The 10,355-nt window shown below is 36.4% G+C and overlaps 1 protein-coding gene across 4 annotated transcripts in view; it reads right to left on the bottom strand.

Annotated features, from left to right (window-relative positions):
- Window positions 1-7,358: 7,358 nt before the first annotated feature.
- The window catches only part of GABRG2 (gamma-aminobutyric acid type A receptor subunit gamma2), a 38,404-nt gene continuing 35,407 nt past the window's right edge, over window positions 7,359-10,355 (bottom strand). For 2 of the 4 annotated variants that reach the window (XM_041397517.1, XM_041397519.1), the window contains exons 7-8: window positions 9,148-9,171; window positions 7,359-7,634 (exon numbers count right to left, since the gene is read on the bottom strand). In XM_041397517.1, coding sequence (XP_041253451.1) covers window positions 7,359-7,634; window positions 9,148-9,171 — 300 coding nt within the window. The remainder of the gene's footprint in view (window positions 7,635-9,147; window positions 9,172-10,355) is intronic. The other 2 variants (XM_041397518.1, XM_041397520.1) reach the window with 1 other exon arrangement.

The raw sequence follows: 10,355 nt of genomic DNA, 5'->3' as shown, positions 1-10,355 counted from the left end.
AGTTAGAAAAATCTCCTTTTTTTTGGGGTTCTGTTCAGTCCTACTTTCAGATGTACTTGACACTCAGATTTGTTTCTTTGCACGCGAGTACTGGCTATGAGGTTGACAACAGCTGGAAGGAGGAACTGCCCTATCTCTTCTTGAAAGGACAGAAAAGGTTTCCAGTGCCTAAAAAATGGTATTTTATTAAAGCACAGGCAAATGTACTACAATGAGATGACTCTTCAAATATAGGACGTTCTCATCAGTTATGGCAGACCATTCAGAGAAGTTTGAAACAGATGCCTTCAAGTGTACTGAGTTTGCAAGGTGATTTTTTTTTTTTAGCATAATTTTGCTTTCCATTTTACAGATTTTAGATAGATTTGAAGCTTGAGCTAATGTGTTTCCCATGTGACATTCTCTCCAGGTAACCACCCGTGAGTTGTTTTGGACCTGTCTGTGGAAATACTCTGTAGGACCTGGAGGGGAGCAGAACAAAGTCACACTCTCTGGTGGTCATTCCCTTTTGTAGCAAAGCCTGATTTTGGATGTTTCTACAGTAAATTTAGAAGTAAACAAGTTATTTTAACAAATCACAATTAGAAGTGTGCTTAAAATTATTTGTAGTTTGTTTTCATACATTTTGGTTGTGATTTTTTCTTTTTGCTGTGGTTTGTTTGCAAAAAAAACAATCTGTAGATATAAATGGGGGAACCACATGACTGTTTCTTAAGTGGGTTTTGCTGCAGTTTAATTTTGTGGAGTTCTTTCATTTTTTAGACTTATTTCTTCTCTATGCCAAGTATTTGAGCTGAAGAACAAATGTTTTATCTTCATTCAAACATAACATGTAGTAAACTACCTTCTGTCTTGCCCATATAGTCTCTACCTGTGATTCTTTGATGCTGAGAATCTCCCAAGGGCCATCCAGGGTAGATTGGCCAGTGTGCAATTATCCAACAGAGTTACTGAACACCCTAAGAAACTGGCAAAGCTACTGGAACCAGCCAAAAAATGTAAGGATGAGTCACCTGTGGTTTGAAAGTATTAATGACATCTGTTTTGGCATGACTGTTGTCTTGGCTTTCCAGAAATACTCCATCTTCAGCAGCTGTAGACTATCCTCAGGTGCTTGAGGGTAGCAGGACAGCTCCTACATGGGGGAGGGTATGGAGGGTGAGATTTATGCCACTCCTGGATGTTGTCAGGGTCTGCAGATCATGCTAGTCTGGGCACCTCTGAGCAGTTCAGCACAGAGGGATGGGCCTTAACATGAGCTGACATCAGCTCTCCTGAAAGCAAGTAAAATAAAGGTGAGCTTGAAGTTAGCAATTGGTCTGTTTTACCACTTATTTGTTTCCTGATGTCAAGTCCATTAACTTTATTACTTCACTTGTAGCTTCTTTAGAAGTAATAGTTTTCCAATTGCAAGAATTTTTCAGGGTTGAAATGGGATCACCGATTTAGGTGAAACTGTGGGGTGGTGATTTTTGGGACAGAAGCATTTGTGCAAGAAAGATGCAGCACTGCTAAATCAGCAGGAAGCCATCAAATTCAGGTGAATGGAACTGAGGGCAAAGGAATTGGAAAGAGCACAAGAAAAGTGCTCTCTTCTATAAGAAATCTCACTGTGGCAGTGGTTTAAGGAGTTGTGATAGAAGTAGAACAAGAGTGAGAAGTACAGAAACTTTTGAAATGGGAATAGGTTTGTGAGATTGTAGAAGTGCTAAAACTATCTGTCTAGTCTTTCCCTTCTAGTCCTAAGGGAAGCACTAAGAAGCACTCTGAGAGTTGATGGATATGCATTGTTTCATCAATACAAACATGGAGACTTTTTTTTAATCTCAGTAAAAGCATGGTAAATTAACATGGAAGTTTTTGTTCTTTAATGCAGCAAAGTACCCAGCTATGCTAAATCCTCTCTAGCAGGTCTGTCTGACTTTCAAGCATTCGTAGCCTGATTTGCTATTTTTATAGACATCTTGTAAATATATTAGTTGTGTGGATGTCTCTGTGCTTATGTTTCATTTTAGGAATGAAATGAGAAGTCCTGATTTGGAGCCTTTTTTGGGAAGGTTGGTGGTGCTTTTGTGGGGGTTTGGGTTTTGTTCCTTTTTTTCCCTATGGGTAAATTAGGATTTGGATTCACACAGGAAAATAACTGAATATATACTTAGGCTTATAACATATACTTGAAAATTCTAGAGAGTGATGGCAGATTAAAACTTATCAGATATAGTTTTCAATATACCAGTATTAAAAAACATGTTTCTGGTGGAAAGATCAATATTTCTAATGTTTTTCATACTGGCTGAATTAAAGCTGCATTAATATTTCCTTATTTCTTGTTTTCCCTTTTCTCATTTTGATAATCAATATGAATTTTATGTGAATCCAAATGAGAATGTTTTATCCAGTCTAATATCCTGTGGTCTGGGTATTTTTCCCACAAGAAAGACAACCTTTTAAAGTATTTTTTTGTGAAATAAATTGACGTTCTGTAATGAGTTATTCAAATGTGTTTGCTGACTTGTAAGCAAGCTTTTAGTTCATGTCTGTTATTCAAGATCTTTTAAAGGTCATGAGCTTTCTTTTACATATTGAATAGGTATGTTTTTCATTGTAAGTCTTGTCTTTAAAAAAAAGCCCCACAGTAATGTGTAAGTAGGAAGTCTAAATCTTTTCATCTACAGAATCCTTCTAAATAAGGAGGGGAAAGTGCACTGGCTCTTAATTTTTATAAATGGAACAATAGATCTCTCATGGGTATAATAAACCGATTTATCTGTGAAGCTTTTCATAAGATTTAATTAAATTCTTAGCAAAATGACTGAAATTTTGTTTGAAAGACAACACTTGCTTTTTAAAATGTTATTTTGTCCCCTGGGCTGTAATTAGGTTGCATTTAGATGGATTCTTCATATTTTACTTTTGTTCTTTTCTTCACTCTTACTACTGGGTTCTGCCCTGGATGATCCCTTAGTTTAAAAGAACAAGCTTCAGTCCCTCAACTCAAGCCCACAGACTGTATTTTTCATGAAGACCTCATCTTGTAGCTGTTAATTTCCAAATAACATTACCTTTCTACTATGGCTTCACTAAATGTGGTCCTTCATGCATGCAGATGAAGCCTGAATCCCAAAGGTACTCTATTAAAAGTTCAGAGAACTGCAACCTTCATTATTTTAGCCTTGAAAATTATTTTCGATAGATCATTTTGCCTCTAATTTGCTGTCTTAGCTTGTTGTTCTGGGCTGCCACTTTAGCCCATTAATTCATTTGCAAATTCTTTTTCTTGCTTGTCTAATTCAGTTCTCAGCTGCAGCCTGGATAGAGCAGGTCAGCTTAAATATTGACTTCAGCCTCTGTGTCATAGCCAAGCCTCAGTTTCTCTCTTTAACTACCAAATTCTCCTACAAATTACTTTTTTCACACTCTCCTCCCTTTTCTCTGAAGCATGAGAAACTTCAGCAAACCTGGCAAAGTCCTTGCTTATTGTCTTCCAGTCCTTTTTTACAGCTCATCTCTGCCATGGTCCTACAAAACCCAGATTTGGTGGTAAGGCACATAATCCAAGCCCTTTTTTGTTCTGTGTAAAACAATGCTATTCACTAAAATTTCTGCAGTTAACAGAGCTTTCTTCTTCCTTTTCTGACGTTATTCACTTGCCTAATTATTTTATAAGTATTCTTTTTTTTCTTTTTCTACATGTTTTAATACTGAAGGGCCTTGGGGGCACAGGTGGCAGGAGGTCTAAATGTTTGTATCTCCAATAGTTGTTGCAATAGCTGTGTCACTGAAACTGACACATTGTTATTGGGCCAGTACAACCATGGTATAGATTTATGTAATTGTGGGAAAATGAGATGCAAATGAGGTAGAGTAGATTTTTAAAAAGACTCCTTGATTATTTTCCCTCTTTTTAGTGAGTGTGTATGTCTTTAGCATTTTTTTTATTGTACAGAAGCTAAAATTATTCCATACTTGCTTGACAAAATGGGGTGTTTTTTGGGGCTGGCTAACATAAAAAATAGGAGAACTATTGTTGAGTCATGTGATCTCCCTGAATACCAGCTCTTTATTTACAATCTAGGATTGTAAATGTTATAAATGTATAAAGATTTATAAATGCTTTGAAGGTGTCTTGTTTTGGTATAATCCCTGGGATAACAGTGTCTTTTCTCATTCAGGATATTACATCCTCTTGGAATGTAAATAGCAAGTAAATAATTGTGCCACTAGAGTATACTTGATAAAACTTCCAATGCCAGTCTGAACATCCTCAGACACATCCCAGAGCAGTAATATTTCTTTGCAGTGTGATGAGCTTGAAAAACATCTCAGCAAGCCTGGTGCATCAAGAGTGAGTGTGTTCCCTGGAATACAACTGGGAGAGTTAGTATGTAGAATGTATATATTAGCATAATGTTTTCTCTGATATATATATGTGAACATATCTCTATAGATAGGTTTCTGGGCAGTTTTCTTCTGAATAATACCACTTATCACACCCAGTGTTTTGTGTACTGTGGTGGCAATCTGGATTTACAACACAAAGGTTTTTTCTGTACTGGATAGGTAAATAAGCCCTATTAGAGGAACACTTAGATTGCACTTTGATATCAGTTTCTTGCTGGGAATTATGTGTTTCTTCATGAACAATCCTTTCGAATTTCCTCCATTTTCCCCAGAAGGAAATGACAAATCCCCTCACTAAGTGTGGCAGGAGAGAGGTTTTGGGTAATCACTGATTAGGGTCTCATTTCCTTTACTTTGTGCTGTGATACAAGTGAGAAAAGTTCATTCACCTCCTTAGGGCAGATGTGGCACAGTTTTCCAGTTTGTGTGGTTTTCATTATTGAGGTGGGGATATATCAATTCTTAACTCGTCCCTTGCTGGAAGGAGAAGCCAAACTTGCACAAGTGAGGGATTGGATCATTTGTTCCTCATTATTGAATCTGATTCATCAGTACTGCAGGTTTTCTTAGACACAGGTAACCTGGTGGCTGAACTAGGGTGAAGTGCTTAGTTTCCCATTAATTCTGCAGATCGTGACAAAAAAATAATTCTGCGTATGTTAACCAAAAGGCACTTGGACTTGAGAGCATTAAAGGGCTGCTTTGGACTGAGTTTCTTGGCAATTATGTATAAAATCTATATGGGAACAGGGAAAAATTGAAACTTTTAATGTATAAAATTAGTCACTCTTATTAATTGCAAGAAAAAAAAGTTCTTAAATCATTGACTACTGGGGAAAAAAAAAGTTAGAGATCAGTCAGGTACTGGCTGAAAATCAGTCAGGTACCAGCTGAAACACCTTCCTATGTGAAAGGTGACTGGCACTCATTCAGATAGTGGAGACTCTCTAAGTAGATAAAGGAAAGTTATTTCTCTTTAGAGTACTTCCAATTCAGTGGTTTTTAAATTTTTTTTTTGGGGGGGAATAAGATTAGCTTCAAAAGAGTTAGTCTCCCTTCTTTAAAGTTATGTGTGAGCCATTTGACTACAAAATGAGACAATGCAGAGTGTTATAGGGATTATAATCACTTATATTTAAGCAGCTGATGAATCCAACTGGTCAATCAGTCTAATTCTCAAAGCATGCTTTTAACAAACTCATCACAGAAGAACTGGAATTGAGTGCAGTAGTTTTATTGAAAAAGTTCACAGGTGTGTGCAATTCCTTTATTAAAATGTTTTCAAATACATTGGACTAGGAGCAGTTGATGATCAAGAGATATTCCTTTTTTATACATTTTTATTTCCAAAACTATACAGACATTGGAAAACTTTCCTTTTCCTCCATTTCAATTAATAATGGTTCTGTAGTGATGAGCTATAGGTGTCCTTTTCAAGCTGCAAGCCCACTTTTCTGGAGGTGGAATTTTGCATCTTTGACAAATTAAAAAAAAAAAAAAAAAAAAACAAACCCAAACCATCAGTCATATTTACATGTGCTTGAGGTTGCATAATTGAGCATCATACAGGTTCTGAAAACCAGTGGTTTTCAGGATTCACCCAGGTGGGTTGAAGGTTTTAAATACATACATAACTGCATACATGTGATTTAGTAGCCAAGACACCCTCTGTTCCCTTTTGTTTTCAAGGCTATCTATAAATTCTGTGCTAGCCATGGTAAAGGTTGGTTTTAGTAAAGGTACTCACTGAGTGAAAGCAGCACTGACAACAACTATTGCTGGTCAAGGACATGAATGGGCAGAGAATTGTGTGTGTATATACAATAGAAGGACTAATGTTTCAAAATTAACTTGAAGATCTTATGTAAAAATAACATCTATATATGTAGAATAAAAGCTATTTCCTGTACTGGATTGAAGAATAAAAGACCCCCACAAACACTTGAGTAAGGAAAAAAGTGGAGCTCAGCATGGGAAAAGAACAATAGAAGCACATGGGCTAAATTCGGAAGCTGATCTTGCAATGTATAATTACTGGAGATTCAGCTGAAATATAGCAACATTACCAATGGGAAATGAAGGCTACAACTGCAGAGGACACATACATTACACTTTATGAGCTATTATATTGGCCAAAAAGATTTGTCTATATGTTATTTATTTGAATCCTTAAGGCTTCTCTAATATCTTGCATGACAGTGCTGTCTGCTTGGATCTTCCATGCATGAGGGAGAGGGGCAATTTTTCAAGAAAAAAGAAAATAAGGTTTGTCCACATTTCAATTACAATAGCACATCCAGAGACACAAAATAAAAGACAAAACTTTATAGTACCTTTTTTCATTTATTTTGGCCCCCAAAAGATGCATGCACTAGGCTTTATGTACTATAAGGTATTGAAATATTTACAGCATTGTACATGTGCTCTTAAAGGGATGGCAAAGGGAAAGGTCTGTTTTCATCTTGGTGGGAGTAGAAGTTAATTTTCCTAGCTTAATAATACCTATTCAAAGTGAGAGATGACTCTTCCAAAAAGAAAAGCCCACAGAGAATAAAGCTATAGCATAATCATAGCCAATGTTAACAAACTGTACAGCACTTTACCTGGGAATTCTCTCTCTCTCCTGTGTGGAATCACAGTTTCAACTGTTAAGTGATGTTGCTATGCTCCCGTTGTCCTGTCTGCCCTGTTTCTCTCTATTCCAGCAGGTATAGGTGTATATTACCTATTGACATGATTTTACTTTTAAATTATTTTGGCATGTGGAATGGACATGTAATTCACAATAACCTGATGGCAATTTTTGGACAAATGATATGACTGATATTTACGGGATTATGGCACTAAAGATTTCAGATCACTATAAAGCGCATCATAAATACTTCAAGTGGATTTAGGAAACCATCTCTCTAAGAAATTCAGTGAGTAAGGCTCATATCACTGATTTCCTACTGCTTTTAAAGGTACAGATATGATACCCAATAGACCAGGTTGAACAAGCAGAAGGCAGTTGGGAAGAAGATGCGTGCGTAGGAGTCCATTTTGGCAATGCGGATGTGTATTCTGCCGTGCCTCCACGCCCCCGTCCGACAATCCTCAAAGCAGCAAAAAAAACTGGCACAGTCCTTGCCATCGAGACACTCATAGCCATACTCCTCATCCCTTTCTTGGAGGTGTGTAGCATTGTTCATTTGAATTGTTGCTGATCGGGGGCGGATGTCAATGGTAGGTGCCTAAGGTGGAGTAGCAAAAGAAGAAAAAGATGGCAGAGGGAGAAACTGTTATTATCACCAGACTGGCTGGGGATGATGTCAGCATGGGCATGATGGTTCTGGGGGGTACATGGGAAATTGTTGACATGTTCTAATGACAAAATTACCTTGAGCTTATTAAAAGCAGTAGCATCATACCCATTAGAGGAAAGCAGCACAAACCAATCTAAAGTTAACAGCCATGGGAAATCAGCTTCAAAGTTAAACTGAGTAAACATGAGAGGTTAAATGAAACATCCAGGAATGTAATTGATGGTGTTTGGAGTTTTTGTTTTATAGTTTATGTGGCTGCTTGATATCTGAAGGCAATTTCTGTATTGCACATGAAAGGAACTGAATCAATTGGAAATGCAGGATTTTAAAAGGGGTGGTTCGTGTTGAGAAAAAAGAATATGTATATACAGGAAAAAGGCAAAACCAGGTTTTTTAAATAAGATTAGGAGCATCTCTACAAGACTCTTCAATTATTTGAATATTTGCAGCTCACCACCTACTAATGCTCACCAGCTAGGAGGTTCAACATGTTCTGAATTTTATATAGTAGCTGTACATGTATATCTACATACATATAATTAGAATGAATTGAGCAAGTTAAGCATTTAAAAAACACATTCACTGGGTGAATGCTGGGATGATAGGCATTGAAATTTCATGCTGATAGTTATTAGGAAGTATAACAATTCCATTCCAGAAGTATGTAAAGTCAATGTCATTTATTTTATGTGGTTTCTTCCGCGCCCCCTCCTCCCCCACCCCCCGCCCCCGTAAAAATTTTTTTTAATAAAATCTCTGCATTTCTGAATGGAGATAAGGTTTCAATGTGGAACGCAACTAGATATATTAGGTAATTTTCTCAGTGTGTTCATCCAGTGACAACATTAGAATCTATAGGCATCTTAAACCCTTTCAAAACTCTGACTCTTTTTTTTGGGGTTTTTTTTGGGTTTTTTTGGGGGGGTTTTTTTGGGTTTTTTTTGTTTTTTTTTTTTTTTTTTTGCACAATGAATAACATTTGAGTAATTGATGGTGCCATTGAGTTTTTTTCAGGTAAACATCAGAACAGATTTGACTTTATAATTAGGATTGAAATCATAAAGGTTAAAAAACCCAGGGTCAGAGTTGAGTTCTAAAAGGGTGTATTGCAGGTTTTAGGCTAGCTGGTGCTATTGGATCCCATGGCAAATTGAGACAGAGCAGCAGAAATGTTTTAATGTTAAACTCTCTTAATTCATGCGATCCAACAATGTTGGTCACTCCTGAACTTAGGTAAGTTCAGAACCACAGTGGTATTTGGGCTGCTGAATCAACTCTACAAATTGTTTAGAAATTTGTAACCATTCTACTTAATTAGGAAGTAGATTGAGGAGTTTTCTCATTAATTAAAAGACCAAACAAAACACCACTCTCATCTAAGCTCTACTAGTTAAATTCAGCAGTCGCATGCAGTGAATTTCCATTCCAAAAAACATTATACCTTGAAGGAAAACATCCGAAGAAGCTTTCATTTTGTAGACAGAAAAGAGAATCAGAGGGTTTTGTTTTAAATTAAAGAAAGGAAAGAAAGAGACAAAAATAATGTAAATTAAAAATATGTTTCTAAAACATGGTAAGTCAAAAAGAACTAAATTTATAGAAAGATTGGGATTACAGCAATTGAAACAAGTATCTGGAACATAAAATCCCCCACATTTTCAACTTGTCACTTTCTTGTTTACATCTGGGCCAGAGACATAAGCTATCAAACTCCTGTTAGGTTTTCATATCCTGAGGGAATGCCTCTCTTTTATGCTGAACTGTTTTGAAAGAGACCATTCATAGTTTATAGAAGCACTTTTAGAAAGAAGACTCTTTACCTGCAAACTGTGCCCTGAACACTACTTTTACAGTTGTTAGACTCTCTGATTAGGATTCTGGCAAGCATTTATAGTTCTGTTTCTTCCCAGATGCTCACAGATAAGCAATGTAAAGAGCAATTAAATCTGAGATACATTTAGTTTTGGTCCTCTACCTGATTGCATAAGACACACAGATACTTCTATGTCCATCTAACACAGGACACATCACTTGATCATTTTACCTTTTTTACAGTCTACCTCTCAGCAGCTTTTAAACTTGAAATTATAGGAATAGTACGTAGTGAAAGGTTCCTTTACTGCTATTTTTTCTTTATCCATTTTTGTCATGTGTTTTAAAACTAAAAGAGAGTATCTTCAAAAGTCTTTGAATATGTTAGCAGAGCAAATATAAATTACTTTATTCCTTGTTAAATGCCTGATATGGAGAAAAAAATACTCTCTATTAATGTAAAACATTTGTCCTTCACATTTTTTACTTTTTTTTGTTTTTTGTTTGGGGTGGGGTTTTTTTTTGTTTTTTGTTTTTTTGTGGCTTTTTTTGTGGCTTTTTTATTTTATGGGGTCTTTTGTTTTTTTTTGGCGGGGGTGGGTTCGGTTTTTGGTTTTGTTTGTTTTTTTTGTAGATAATTAGGCTAAATGTTTTAGAGGTTCTAGACAACACATTTGTCAGCGCAGTTGCCAAAGGCAAGGAGAAATCTGTCCTGGACAAAATAAGCATCAAATTCTTCCCTTCTCTGGGCAAAAGCCCAAATTGCTACTGAGGGTGTTACCAGGATTTTTTCACTGCTGTTATTATATACATTATTTTTACTTTTGGGTAGCACAT

The sequence above is a fragment of the Onychostruthus taczanowskii genome, unplaced genomic scaffold (genome assembly GCF_017590055.1).
Source record: "Onychostruthus taczanowskii isolate IOZ18803 unplaced genomic scaffold, ASM1759005v1 scaffold14, whole genome shotgun sequence".
Classification (NCBI taxonomy): domain Eukaryota; kingdom Metazoa; phylum Chordata; class Aves; order Passeriformes; family Passeridae; genus Onychostruthus; species Onychostruthus taczanowskii.
This window is presented reverse-complemented; position numbering and strand designations above follow the sequence as displayed.